The 15,801-nt window shown below is 39.2% G+C and overlaps 1 protein-coding gene across 1 annotated transcript in view; it reads right to left on the minus strand.

The window, feature by feature from the left end:
* The window catches only part of serinc1 (serine incorporator 1), a 42,610-nt gene that overhangs the window by 7,169 nt on the left and 19,640 nt on the right, over nt 1-15,801 (minus strand). Inside the window, exons 3-6 of the mRNA XM_047388162.1 lie at nt 12,520-12,713; nt 11,046-11,125; nt 9,467-9,604; nt 354-523 (exon numbers count right to left, since the gene is read on the minus strand). Of these exons, the coding sequence (XP_047244118.1) occupies nt 354-523; nt 9,467-9,604; nt 11,046-11,125; nt 12,520-12,713 (582 nt within the window). The remainder of the gene's footprint in view (nt 1-353; nt 524-9,466; nt 9,605-11,045; nt 11,126-12,519; nt 12,714-15,801) is intronic.

Genomic DNA, 15,801 nt, shown 5'->3' on the forward strand with positions numbered 1-15,801 from the left:
ATATATATATATATATATATATATATATATATATATATATATATATATATATATATATATATATATATATATATATATATATATATATATATATAGATATTCATGTGAAAACTAGATGGACTCAAGACTTTTTAAAGTTCCTCGAGACCGGTCTCCAGACCACGACACATTAAATATTGAGAGATGCATTGTAATTATGTTAGGCAATAAAATCTTTCCTGAGCCTACTTTAGGGACAATTTATACAAAAAAAAAAGAAAAGGAGAAAAAAACTCTACATAAACCAAATAATTTCAACTTAAATGACATGATTCTCCTTTACACAGGTGAACTTGAAGAGTACTGTAGATTACCTGAATCTGTGGTAGAATGGACATAACAGAGGCTGTGACGCAGAGAAGCAAGTTGATGCTAATGAAGACCTTATTTTCAGTGCAACCATCAGAAATGGTGTAGTACACATAAAACAGGACCAAAGAGACTAGGGACAGAAGGTAGTTCAGCGCAGTGACTGAAAGTAGAGCTGCAAAAGAATAGCAAAGCAAATTTTAGATAAAGGTCTAGTTAAAAAACACAAGGACATACTGTACAACAGTAACAAAAGCATACATACCCCCTTAAACTTTTCTACAAATTGTTACAACCACAAACCTCTATGTATTTTATTAGGATTTTATGTGATATACCAACACAAAGTAGTACACATGGTTAGAAAGAGAAAGAAATAAGAAATAGAACATGGTTCTAAAAATATTTTATACAGATTTGTTAGAGAACATTGGAGAACAAACAGCATCGTGAACACCGAGGAACCAAACAGGCAGGTCAGGGAGAAAGTTTTGGAGAAGTTTAACGCAGAGTTGTGTTCTAAAACAATATCCCAAGCTTTGAACATCTCCTAGAGCTCTGTTCAATCCACAGTGAATCTGTTTGGTCTTTCTGACTCAACTTGATCTAATTTCTCTTTATTGTGACATTTCTCAGGTATTCTAATACATTAGCAAGTTTAAACACATTTTCTGGTGCTGCACTTTACATTTGGGAACCCCTACTGTTTCACAATTTTTTTCTCTCTGTGCTTAGGGGTGGCTTAGCTTTAGCACTAACATAACTATTGTCTCTCCTGTTGTTTCTCCTTCTCTTACTCTCCTTTTCTCTCCAGCGTATAAGACATTTAGTTACTTATCTGCCTCCTATAGTTATAATGCTATGCCAATACAACATTTTAGTCTTTTTGTAGCTTTGGAGGAGATGGTGTTGGAATTGGCTCTACGCTGTTTTAAAACCAGCAGATGACCAAGGCCCCTAGCCAGCACAGAGCCACCGATAGCAGCCTTTCAGCAGACTTCAGGCTGGCTGGTCGATGATACATAGGAAGCATAGTCCTACATCCCAGCTCACAGATCACCACCAACCCATCTGCGTTTCTAGCACATTTTCCTGACTCAGCAACCTCCCTGCTGAAAAGCATTGGAGACATCAGTCAAAACCCAGGGGCCATAACAGGCAACATCTACTTATACCTGAAACTGCTGGCTAAAGATAAGTGTAAATACAGGAAGATTGTTATTCACTCTGGTCATACTGACACCTGGTGACACCAATTGAAGGCAACTAAAATCAGTGTTGCTTCAGTATGCAAGTTTGCTAAAATAAAATTGGACTCCGTAATTTTCGCTGGTCCCCCTCCCTGATCTGACCACGTGTAGCCACATGCTGTCATTTAATCACTAGTTGTCTAGGTTGTGTCCTGAAAACGACGTGGACTACACTGATAATTGGCAAACCTGTTGTGGGCCCTGGCCCTCAAAAATGTTGATGGTTGGGGTTGCATAGCACAGAAATATCTTGGTGGACTGCAACCAGCAACTAGGGGATAGTATTTCCCCAAAAACAATTAGAAAGGAACTTATAACAGCAATATTTTTGATGCCTCCCCTGGTAAGAACACTTCCTCGTCACAAAAGTACATTTAGATATCTGCATATATTGTCAATTAAAAATCCAAATGTTTTATTATTCTTATTAATAAATATATACAATATGATAGAAACATTTATTCAAATATAAAGTTTAAGAAAAAAATGACACCAGGTAGTGTCTTCAAATCTTGAATCATCCATTGTGCCTGCTGCTACTCCATGCTGCTCAGCTTCGCTTCCGGTTGCATCACTCAGCGTCGTCCATACAGTAACCCTGGATTTACAGTGTATCTGCTCTGGTTCAGCCGCAAACTTCTCCACCCTTCTGATCTCTGTTCCGCTGCGAAGCCTGGAGGTGCTCCAAGAACCATACGCAGATCGTGCAATAAAAGCCAGTGATAAATGAGGAAGCAAGTCCATAACAACTCATTCTGTGGAAGTTAAACAAGTTAAAACGACTTTACTATTCGTTTCAAGCATCCTGATTTTTCCTGTTTTTGTTCTACAATGTACAGAGTACACCAAAGCTATATTTGTTGCTTAGTTTGGTGCATTTAATGTTTAATTGTTTGGTTTAGAATACCTTAGTTAATATATATAGCCCAGTAACTGAACTAATTGATCTAATGTAAACAATTGCTAATATAACGTGTAAATGTAAATACATGCATGTATTTATTGACAGCTGTCTTGTTAAGTATTTATGTTTTTGGAGAAATTAACGGTGTCAATAAGATTGGAGGTTGAGAAATTTAAACATCTGTAATGGATGGTTACAATATGTAACACAGATTTGACTTTGTCTAAGGCCATGCGGCCCTCCAAAGAAATGCCATCCCACACCATTACTGACCAACTGCCAAACCGGTCATGCTGAAGGATGTTGCAGGCAGCAGATCTCTCTCCACGGTGTCCTGCACGGTGTTGGGCTGTGAGCACAACCCCCATTTGTGGACGTCAGGCCCTCATACCATCCTCATGGAGTTGGTTTCTAACCGTTTCTGCAGACACATGCACATTTGTGGCCTGCTGGAGGTCATTTTGCAGGGCTCTGGCAGTGCTCCTCTTGTTCCTCCTTGCACAAAGGCGGAGGTAGCGGTCCTGCTGCTGGGTTGTTGCCCTCCTACGGCCTCCTCCACGTCTCCTGGTGTACTGGCCTGTCTCCTGGTAGCACCTCCAGGCTCTGGACACTACGCTGAGACACAGCAAACCTTCTTGCCACAGCTCGCATTGATGTGCCATCCTGGATGAGCTGCACCACCTGAGCCACTTGTGTGGGTTGTAGAGTCCGTCTCATGCTACCACGAGTGTGAAAACACCACCAACATTAAAAAGTGACCAAAACATCAGCCAGAAAGCAAAGGTACTGAGAAGTGGTCTGTGGTCCCCACCTGCAGAACCACTCCTTTATTGAGTGTCTTGATAATCGCCAAAGATTTCATCCTGTTGTCTTTTCCATTTGAACAACAAGATGTGAAATTGATTGTCAATCAGTGTTGCTTCCTAAGTGGACAGTTTGATTTCACAGAAGTTTGATTTACTTGGAGTTATATTGTGTTGTTTAAGTCTTCCCTTTATTTTTTTTGAGTAGTGTATATAACATTCAGGGACAGTCAATCCTGACCTAAGTTGATATTATTAAATGACATGGTACATGTTTGTTCTGGAAGAGTTACACTAAGAAAGGCAATAAATTAAAATAAAAAGAAAACATATGTGTTATTGAATGGGTCTGTATATGCTTCCACTTGGTAAGATTACCAGACGGCATGGGAAATATTTTAACTGTTGTACAGATGATTCTTAACTATGGCTGTGTCCAAATTCAGGCGGTGCATCCCCTGATGCCTTTCGATGTTCGATGCCAGCTGTCCTCGCCCTTAAAAGCCTTAAAAGTAGACAGGGTGTCTGCCTCACAGACTAAAACTGGGAGCTGGTTCCACAGGAGAGGAGCCTGATAACTAAAGGATCTGCCTCCCATTCTACTTCTAGAGACTCTAGGAACCACCAGTAAACCTGCAGTCTGAGAACAAAGTGCTCTGTTAGGAACATATGGACCAATCAGATCTCTGATGTATGATGGAGCTAAATCATTAAGGGCTTTATATGTGAGGAGGAGAATTTTAAATTCTATTCTGGATTTAACAGGGAGCCAATGAAAGGAAGCTAAAATAGGAGAAATATGATCTCTCTTTTTAATTTTCATCAGAACTCTTGCTGTAGCATTTTGAATCAGCTGAAGGCTTTTAACTGAATTTTGTGGACATCCTGATAGTAAAGAATTACAATAGTCCAGCCTTGAAGTAACAAATGCATGGACTAGTTTTTCAGCATAACTCCTGGACAGGATATTTCTAATGTTGGCAATGTTCTGGAGGTGAAAGAAGGAAATCCTAGTATTGAGCTGAGCTTCAGGCCCCGCCCCTTTCTGGCTGAGTGCAGGTCTGGGTGTGTCTCCCAGCCTGGTGGCAACAGGCTGTTTGCTCCAGGTGGAGATGATTAAATGATTTGTTTGGAGGTACTCACTAACACAGGAGCTGCTAGAAATGTGAGAGGTGCTGGGAATTGGACACTGCAGGACTGAGAAAGCTTGTTTCAAGGAAAGGAAGGAGCCGGTGAGCTGTGGACTGTATTTGAATACATGTAGAAACTGATATTTAGTGCTTTAAATATATTTGTTTGATTTTTGGGTGTTTAATTTGGATATGTTATACTTAGTTTCAAGAATAATTAATCATTTAAAGGCTAATTAATTTTGATCAGTTAAATTTGGTTAATCAGGTTTTGCTTAACTCTTGTGTTTTCTTTGTGTTTAATGTTTTTCACCTATTCTGACCACCTGTTAACTTTAAAAAATAAAGGAAAGGAAGAAAAGAAAAGAAAAAAATAGTTTCTGGGTCATTGAGTGACATCCATTTTGAATCCTATTGCCTTTTTAAGTGGGGGAAACCTGCAGTGTAACCCCAAAAAAGTGGGAACCACTTGACACCTAGAAACCTGTTTAATGCGGGATTTAAATGGTTATGCTGATATAGGCTTTGACAGCTGAAGGACATAATGGATAAAACGTTTTAATAAATTTGAAAAAAAAAAAAAAAAATTGACGTTGACTGCATTGTTTGATCACTAGGATCAAATTGAAATGTATGTAATTGACTCGAATCCTTCTGCATGATTGGATTGAGTTTTTATCTGACTATTTTTCTGAAAGTGCCTGGAGATAACATTTGCTGTGAACAGACGCTATATAAAGAAACTGTATTGAATTGGTTAGTGGTTCCCAAGTTTTTAGGTCAAGTTCCCCTTTTGAGGAACAATTTTCCACAAGCCCCCATCTCAAGAGAGGGAGGGAAAAAAAATTATTTTAGCAAAAAAGGAAGGACAGTCAATCATTTAAGTCATTATCTGAAGTTCCTATTTTTATTTTATCCTTTCATGTCGAGAAGAAAATTGACTACTTTTTATCATTTTGTCTTTCTGATCTTTTCAAAATAAAAGGAGCAATTAAGAATTTTAATAAACCCATTGGCTATTAATGATTAAAGAATGGATATAAAATTAAATAAAATACTGTAATGTATTAATGTAAATACTTGGTAAATGGTAACTAGCCTGTAGTTGTATTCATCCACACACTGACAGTGGTAGGCTACATTGTAGCCACAGCTGCCCAGGAGCAGACTGACAGAAGTGAGGCTGCTATACAATCGGCACCACCGGTCCCTCTTACTACTATCTGCAAGCAAAGCAGCTGCAGTGTTTTGGTCAAGGACACAACGATTGAAACAGCAAAATGTGGGTTCGAACCAGCAACCCACCGGTTACAGGACGAACCACTACCACCGTTGCTACATAAGATCTATAAAGCTAATTTGTGCAAAAAAATCCAATTTGTGAAAATCTATATTTTTTTCTGACTGCTGTACAAGCTGACCAGTTGGACATTAATACTGTTAATATTTTTAACAACATTTTAAGTCCATCAAAATGTTATAAGAATTATCAATATTAATTCTAATTAATATTGGATAAAGGCAAAAAAAGACAAACATATTACTTGGAACTTCATTCATCTTTCTCTTAAAAAAAATTTGAACCATTTCTTTTGTCTGCAAAGTATGAATAAAACTTAAAACCGATTTCCATCAGCTTCTACTCAATCAAAATAGTAAAACAATATTTGCTAAATGTTTAAAACCCATATAAATGAATACAGTTAATATGGTACACTACTTATGCAGAATAAAACCTATTGGGTTCTTTCAGAAATGTGCATTCCTGACCATTCATTAAAACGCCTGGCAGGTATCTATCCTAATGTCTCCACTTCCCTCCCGTAGCATAAAAACCAAGAACAATACCCAGCAACAGTTACAACTGCCAGTTTTGGCACAGTTTATCTGGACCCAGTAGCAGTTTGGTTGCCGTATAAATGTGTGCCGTTTCCAGCATGGCATATGACGTAAGAGCAGTGCATGTGAGTAGAAGAAAAATAGTGTAAGAGCACGAATCTGACAACAAAACACACGAAGAAGTGAAGAGGCACAGGCACACAGCTACATTTAGACACCAAAGTAGCAACAGAAACCCAGAAGAAGCAGACTTTCTTCTTTGTGTTTTTTTTGTTTTCATTTTTCCATCTTCCAATGACAAGAGTTTGTCTTGTACTGGAGGTCTGAGGTGTACAGAGTAAAAAGGAATGGTGAGAATACAGTCCCATGTGGTGCTCCTGTGCTGCTGACTACCTGGTTAGACTCACAACCCTTCAGTCTCACAAACTGTGGTCTGTTTGTCAGGTAGTCTTTGATCCAGGAGATTGTTGAGGCCTCCACCTGAGTCTTCTGGAGTTTCTGACAAAGAAAATCAGGTTGGATTGTATTAAATGTTCTGGAGAAATCAAAGAACATGATCCTCACAGTGCTGCTGGCTTTGTCCAGATGACAGTGGGTTTGTTGAAGCAGGTGTATGATTGCATCTTCAACTCCAACTCCACAGCGATAAGCAAACTGAAGGGGGTCCTGATGGTTTACTGTTTGCTTACTCAGGTGGGCCAACAGGAGTCTCTCTAGGACATTCATGATGTGAGATGTCAGGGCAACAGGTCTATAGTCATTAAGGACTGATGGGTGAGTTTTCTTTGGTACCGGAACAAGACAGGAGGTCTTCCACAACATCTGAACCTTCTTCTGGGCCAGGCTAAGGTTGAAGAGGTGCTGCAGAATCCCAGAGAGCTGCTCTGCACAGGCCTTCAGGACTCTAGAGCTGACATGATCTGGACCTGCAGCCTTATTCCGGTTCAGTCTTTCCAGTTGTCTCTTCACCTGACTTCTTGAGACACACAGGTGGAAGATGGAGGCAAAGGGAGCATCAGCATCTTCTGATATGGTTTAAGGCAAACATGTAGAAGTGTTGGACCATATGTTGTGCTGAATATTGGACCATTTCCACGTTGCTGAACGCTACCAGGCCGTTTGGCGTTATCGGCCATTTTGTATCCCAGGATAGCCCGCTACTACGAATCCCAGCGGCCAACGTGGCTGACATGACGGGGCATCCCAAGTCTGACGTCACGGAAAGCATAAATAAAGGTGGACCCTTTAAAAGCTTTGCTTTTCATGCATGTTTGATTTATTGAATCGGAATAGCGAGGTGGATCAGGTGGTTGATTCAATAAAGATTCACGTAGATAAAGAGAAGTCGTTTGTGTTTATTGTGTGTAAGAGTGATTCGTCAGTCAAAATAAGGTTCCACACGTTTCGGCAGAAACTGTCGATTAAACAGTGACATCTCTGGTAATAGTTATTAATTATTACAGAGTATTTAACCGTGGTAATTATCAAAGGCGTTAAGCCACAATTACAACACCAGAAGACATCTCTGGTCTCGATTCATAAATGAGGATTTTGGTTAATAAATAAATTTTCTCAAATTATGATTTTTAATTATAATTATTGATAAATATTAATTAATCAATAATCATAATCCCAACAGAAGCAAAGGTTTTCCATGGCTGAGGTGGAAGATAAAACATTTGAGGTGCGTCCGAAAAGCTGTGGGTCAAAGGAAGGTGGAATGTCTGTTTGACTGTGAGCAGGAGAGGAGGATGCTGAGCTTCTTTCTGAACTGAACCTATTGAAGAATGTGTTCAGTTCATTGGTTCTGTCCAGACCTCCATCTGTCCGATCTTAGTTCTGCTTGAAGCTTGTGATCTTCATCCCTGACCACACATCTCTGATAACACCTAACCCTACCCTAACCCCTGGGGAGTGGTGGCCTAGTGGTTAGAACAGGGGGGACACAAGGGGTCAGGTTCGTATCCCACAGATAGCCAATCTGGGTCCCTGAGCAAGACCCTTAGCCCCAGAATGCTCCCCAGGCGCCGCACAACGGCAGCCCACTGCTCCCTGTGAGGGATGGGTTAAATGCAGAGGACAAATTTCGTTGTAATGTACATGTGCAATGCCTAATAAAGATGATTATTGTATTATTATTATTATATTGTTTAGCTAGTGCTTGCTCTCCAGCTTCTTCTTGTACACCTCCTTGCTGTCTCTTATCTTGACTTTAAGTTGCTTCTGTAAACTCCTCAATAATTCCCTGTCTTTCTCTCTGAAGGCTCTTTTTTTCTTGTTAAGCAGGTCCTTCAGGTCACTGGTGATCCAAGGTTTGTTATTGGTGAAGCATCTCACGGTTCTGGTGGGGATGGTGGTATCCACACAGAAGTTTATTCTTCCTGGTCTTGGGCTATTGCTGCACATCTTCCCATTCTCTCTCCATTTTCTTTCCTGTCTGATTACTGAACAATAAAGGCAACTAGTGCCAATAAAACAAATGAATAAAAAACAAATCTGCCTAAAAAATAAATACAAAGAAGGTTATTGCGCCTAGCCTAACCATAAGGTTTCCACAGTCGTCCAACAACAAAACACAGCTTTATTCAGATCAAAGATGCTGACCCTCCCAATCACATCCCTGAAGCATCATAATTATGTACATGGGTACTTCTAAATGGGTACTTCAGTCCCTCCAGTGCACTACAGATGCCCTAGATGTAACCCTTTGAGAAACCCATCCAGAAACATTAAGAATGATGTAGTAATCTGAACTTCTGTTTGGTGAATATGTACAGATAACTGTCAAAATGTTCCCTCTAAGCAACCTAAAGCCACAAAAAAGGGACAGGGACTTCCGGACAATCCTGACAGAAAACCCATTTGTTACTTTGTGTTGGTTTATAACAAAAATGCTAATTAAAATACAGAAATTTGTTCTTGTTCTTGTAGTAGTAAACCACACAATGTCTTTTTGCAAGGCACTGCACAGTCCGTTTATATATTATGATCATTTTTATCATCATTTACTTTGTACTTTATGGGTATTTGTAGGCATTAATATCCATCCATGTACACCAAATGAAAATATATTCTTAGTTTCAATATTAGAAATGTCAACTGATAATCCCCTTTCTTTTAGGTCATCAATTAACGTGTTTATTACTTTTTATGCTGTTTTGTATGTTCAAACCTATAAAGCTATTATCCTACCTGCATACCAACAGCGGGAGTTGCCCTCTTCCATCTTCTCCACCCAGGACTCATTCCAGGAATGAGCAAAGTCAATGAGTAAAACCAGCTGGATGAGGATGAAGCAAAAAGCTCCTGCCATTCCAATGTAGAACCACACTGCAGAACATAGCAAGAAGGAGAACTAAATGATCTTTTTATCCTTTTACATAACACACGTCAATTCACTGAGCTCACAGGATGTTTTTTTAGACCTCACAGCTGGAATTGCAGAATCAAAGGCATGCCTTACGGTTCACAGTATTCAACTGAGCGAATGTTTGCCAGGGATATTTCCTGTATCCGGCTGAGCTCTATGTCATGGTCCTCATGGTGGCTGTTCAAATGATTTCAATACCTTAAATACAAGGAAAGCTGTATTCTATCCTCAACATGTATGTGCCTCAGTTTCTGCTGATGAATGTATTTCTCATGTTAGACGTACACTGAAGGATGGTCTGGGTTCTCTGGACGTACGAACATGCTGCCGCTTCTGCTGTGGTCTTTGTATGGTTAGATTACGTTACACTCAGTCCGCAATCCTGTATTACTCCTTACTCCGTTCATAGTGGTTCTGTGTCTGTAACAAGTTCCTGGGGTTGAATACAATCCTCCCATTCCGTGTGGGGATCTTACAGTGGACTGTGAAGCATGAAGAACAAGTGTAGATCACAGAACTAAGGTACGATCTAAAAGGGGCAGTGGATCAGACGTATAGTATGTCGCAATATTTATTAAAATACAAAAACATTCACAAAACAACAAGTTTATGACAAAAGAAATTGCATGTGTATCTAAAACTGCCCTCAGATATCAATGTGAGTGTGTGCATGGTTGTTTGACTAGTCACTTGGTCCAAGATGTACCCCGTCTCTCGCCCAATGACTGCTGGAGAAAGGCAATAGACCCCACAGCGCCCTGCACAAACTGATGGCTGTATTATCACTAGGATGTAATTAAACTGGATATGAATGTGGCTATATACATGGTCTTTACGCCTCACAATCAGATCCGAATGTGGAATGGGGATGCTGCACCTCTGATGCACTTTTGGAGGTACTCCGACCCGTAACCATGATGAGGTTATAGGGTCAAATGGGAGTGCTGAATAAGCGTGATATAATGACATGATCCAAAAAAAAAAAAAAGGACAACAGCAGCACATCAATCCATGTGTCCAAACAGAGCAGAGTCTTGAGAGGATGTTCCAAGCTAATCCAAGAAACACGTTGTTTCACAGTATATCAGAGGGATAATAGCACACTAAGGACTGAGCACAAGCTTGCTTGTATATAAAGCACTTGACACATTTGGACAGCCTGCATCATGCAGGTCTAGATATTGAGCCAGACAAAAATGCTCAGGTGAAGGCTCCGAAGTTATAGGCCAGTTAGTTATAGGCAACCCAAACTGTATGTTCTGAAAGACAACGCAGCCAATAAAAATAACCAGATTGACTTTGGTATGTGATTTGAATTGCTGCATTATTGTATTTAGAAGGCAAAATCAAAATTAAGCAATAACTACTAATTTTAATTAAAGAATGGAAATCAAGAGTTACCAGTAGTAAAAGGTCCTTCTGAAATAAAAAATGATCCAATAGTAATGCCAAGGGCTGCGGCACACTTGAAGAACCAAAATCTGTAACAAAACAAAAACAGAAATACGGATACCAGTCAATAAGGCCAATGCTAATTACAGTTCAAATTGAGCAAAAGTGTCTGGATTTAAACTGGTATTTACATATACACACTTCCGGTCAAAAGTTTTAGATACACTTTGTCACTTAATGGGTTTCCTTATTTTCATGACTATTTGCATTGTAGATTCTCGCCAAAAGCAACAAAGCTGTGAAGGAATACACATGGAATTATAGTTAAGAAAAAATGTGAAATGACTAAACATTTTTCCATTTTAGAATCTTCATTTACTTTTTTTCTCTTCTTTTTTTGAATGAAAGAGGATGTGTTGTTAGTGATTGGCATCCGTAGTAGAGTATGAGGTTATAATTTGACTATAGGGGGTGTGTGTGTATGCTCGTGCATTGGATATCTGATGGCGTTTTCTTTTTAATTGTGTTTTATACTTACTGAATAGCATCCGGCTGTTTTTATATATTTATTTATATTTTGTTTTGTTTGTATGTACTAGCTGGGTGAGGGACTACAGGTGGAAATTAGCACTATAACCCGATATAGTGCATGTCTCCTCTATTGGTTAATATTGTATACCGTATATTGTCCCCCTGTATATTGTATTATATTATTACATATACACACACACCCATCTGTCTGTTGATCTTACGCTCCATTTTCCCCTCACTTGTGAAAAGATGTCAAGATACTTTAACTTCACCACTTGAGGCAGGAAGTTCCCTCCAGCCTGGAGAGGTCCTGTTCATAACTTTCATGGAGAGGATTTCTAGGTGCAGCCAAGGGCTAGAGGGGGCTTGCTTTTGTGAAGAGTGGATTTCTTCTCTCCTTTTTGCATATGACATGGTCCTGCTGGCCCCCTTAAGCTAAGACCTACAGCACGAACTGGGGCAGTTTGCAGCCGAGTTCGAAGCAGCGGAGATGAGGATCAGCTTCTCCAAGTCTGAGGCCATGGTTCTCGACAGGAGAAAGGTTGCTTGCCCTCTCCGGGCTGGAGGAAAGTTTCTGCCTCAAGTGGAGGAGTTCAAGTATCTCGGGGGTCTTTTCACGAGTGAGGGGAAAATGGAGCATGAGATTAACAGACAAATCGGTGTGGCCGCCGTTTCAGTTGACCCCTGTACGCCTCCCTCGGGAGGTGTTCCAGGTATCTCCCACCAGGGGTGGCCGTTGGCATGGCCTAGGACACGCTGGAAACACTGTCTCTCAGCTGGCCTGGGAACGCCTCAGGCTTTGCCCAGAGGAGCTGGAGGAAGTGCCTGGGGAGAGCGAAGTCTGGGCGTCTGTTTAGACTGCTGCCCCAGCAACCCAGTCCCGGATAAGCAGACACATCCATACACACACACAAAATGATGATGTGAAAGACCTTGATAGAAAGAGACTTACCCATTATGGAGTGCAGCTCGGGGGTCTTGGCTGCTCTTTACTTTGATCATGAGCAAAGAGAACAGTAAGAAGAACATGGCCATTCCAAAACAAACCCGATACACAGCCTTGTAACCAACCAGAACGTCACAGTTCACATGGCCTTCTACGCCAGGGATAGTTGAACCGATCCCCCCTTCACAGAAGCCTGGAATCTACAGTGATGCAAATACAGAAATCTTACAGTTCGGCAACACAGTAATTATCCATCTTGTGTAGTAGTCTTTGCTTGGGTCCCTCAGAGTTTTTCTGTAGAACTACCAATTGCTGCAATTATTAGCATCAATGCCTGCCTGATACCGTAGGAACTGCAGTCCAACCCACTGTTTCAATCACAAAACACAATGAGGTAAATCAGGCAAAACCTGTCGTTTCTGCATCCTGTCTTTGGAGGTTATCTTTGGTAAAACACCAGATTCTCAGTTCCTTTTGATTCTCTTGCCTTCATGAAGTGAATCGGACCAAACTTTGTGAAAAGTGATTGGAAATCAAAATTGATTTAAATAGAAAACAAAACTGAACTTTGTACATACACCCGATTGCTGTAACAAATACAGCTCCTTCAAATGAACTTGCATTGAGGTCTTGATATTTGTTGTCCATTGCTGTCATGGCTTGTGTAAATATATAGATGTGGCTGGTTCATTGGACTACAAAAATAATTGAATTAAAGTTGTGGGATCATGCTCTGACTAGCACCTCAAATAAGAGTAAAAACAGCTCCAAGCAGCAGGTCACTAGCTTTGCACATCTGAAAACTAGTAGCTCAAGCTACAAGGACAGTTGGCCCTGAGGACCAATAATCTAAACCATTCCATTGTAGTTCTGGCTATTTGTTTAGGGCGTTTGTCTTGCTGGAAGGTGAACCTCTGCTGCAGTCTCAAGTCTTTTGCACGTTTCTTCCAGTATCGTCTTGTATTTAGCTCTACCCATCTTCCCATCAATTCTGACCAACTCGCCTATCCCTTTTCAAGAGAAGCATCTCATGTCAGTTTTCTTGCTCCATCACATTGAATTCTAATAAAGTACAAACATTTGTTGTTCTACTAAGACGAAATGTGGAAAAAGAGCTGAGAATACGTTTGCAAGGGGTTGGGATGTCCGTTAGTCAACTGTAAGACTCGTTTGCCACTGTGAGGAACATTATTAACATTATTCTTTCATTATCTCTGCAGCTCTGCACATCTGATAACCCCATGCAATGTCTAACTAAACAAATGAACTATTTAAAAAAAGAAAAGAAAAAAAAAAGACTATGTAGCAGCCATGTAAACAAAACAGAATGTTACTTATAAAAATGTAAGCTTGAGGAATATTGCAACTTTAAGCTGATAAAGAAGGCTGGCTCTGTTCTGGGGACTCATCTGGAACCTCTGGAGATCATTGTGGAAAGAAGGATTCTTCATAAAATGAAGAACATTACGGAGAACCCTGAGCATCCTCTTCATGAGACTGTCCTACAACAACAGAGTGTCTTCAGTCAGAGGCTTCTTCAGATGTGCTGTAAGACGGAGCGCTACAGGAGATCCTTCCTGCCCACAGCCATCAGCATCTACAACGGCTCTTTGAAGAAACCTTCATAAAATGAGCTCCAACGTTTATTTCCCTTTGGGATGGATAAAGTATTTTTTACTTGAATTAAATGAAAAATAAGTCATGCTTATGGCTACATATATTAAAATTCTTTCTTCTCCCCCAATAACAATAGAAATGCTAAATTAATTTCTGATGTGCTCTGTGTCAAAAACAAGAACAGGGGAATAAGATATTTTGATTTCGGACATACTAATGCACAAGCATGGTGATCAAATTATTGTTCACGATTCCAGATTAAATACGTCACCAGTGTACACTCCTCGAATTTACTACCCTTTAAATACCTTTAGAGGGTAGTAAATATACAGACAAACACAAATATATGCTATTAAACCTTTGTACATCACTCGGTTTTATTCCACAAACTTGTTAAAAACTCTTTTGCCAGTAGGATTTTAACCCTTTAAATGTTAGTTTATTTGCTTAGAAGTTATTCATTATTGATTACAAAACCAATTATTTATTATATGGAAATTAATGAATAGTGGGGTGGGGCCTTGGTGGTGATTAGAATCATGGATTTTCTGTTCTTTTTCATATAGTGATTTTTTTTTTACACCTTCATGGCCAAAATATCCTAAGGTTACCTCATTATTTAATCTCATTGGTATTTAAGTTGCCATGACAAAAACATTTTAAACTCAATATTGATACTAATGCAAAAATCATTAAGTGGAATTCAATTCAGCAATCATTTTGAAAAAACAGTAGCTTTCCTACATGGAAAACCAGTAAGGATAGCCTTTATCAGTTTCTTTTATGCTTTGCCATATTCTGTCCTTCTTTACTGTGATGACCTGTGAAGCGCTTTGAAATGAGTTTGATATGATAGGCGCTGTATGAAAAACTTGCTTTGACCTACTAGAAGCTGAAGGGGGCACTACTGACACAAACAAACAAAAACATAGAATGACAAACAATAACAACAATGTCATAGCAACACTTTTCTCATGCTTTGTATAAAAATAAACATTTTAAAAAGATCATCAACAACGTGCCTCCTATTATTCATCATTCTGATGAAGAAAGGAATAGCATCTTTGGACCAGGGCCAAAAAAAAAACTCAAATATGTTTTTTACTCCAGATCAGACCCATTATCATTTATAGTTTACATCCTTTTTTTCTCAAACAGTGGAACATTGTACTAATTTATCTTATATTTCATGTAGACTTAATATTTGTGAACTGAATTTGAGTCTCTACTCATTGTCTCATGATAATTTCCTTTTTGCTGGTTTTACATAGAAATAAGTCTGACCCTGGGAAAAAAATGTTTCAAATGATCAGAAAGGTTAAGACAATCTCTCATATCTATTATCATGAATATATATTTTAAAAAAATAATGTGTTCGTCAAGTTCTTAGCGTTTGTTTGTTCAGATGCAGAAAGTTCAAGGTCATCCATGCTATACAGGTCCTTCTCAAAATATTAGCATATTGTGATAAAGTTCATTATTTTCCATAATGTCATGATGAAAATTTAACATTCATATATTTTAGATTCATTGCACACTAACTGAAATATTTCAGGTCTTTTATTGTCTTAATACAAATGATTTTGGCATACAGCTCATGAAAACCCAAAATTCCTATCTCACAAAATTAGCATATTTCATCCGACCAATAAAAGAAAAGTGTTTTTAATA

This window comes from Girardinichthys multiradiatus, chromosome 15, assembly GCF_021462225.1.
Source record: "Girardinichthys multiradiatus isolate DD_20200921_A chromosome 15, DD_fGirMul_XY1, whole genome shotgun sequence".
NCBI lineage: Eukaryota > Metazoa > Chordata > Actinopteri > Cyprinodontiformes > Goodeidae > Girardinichthys > Girardinichthys multiradiatus.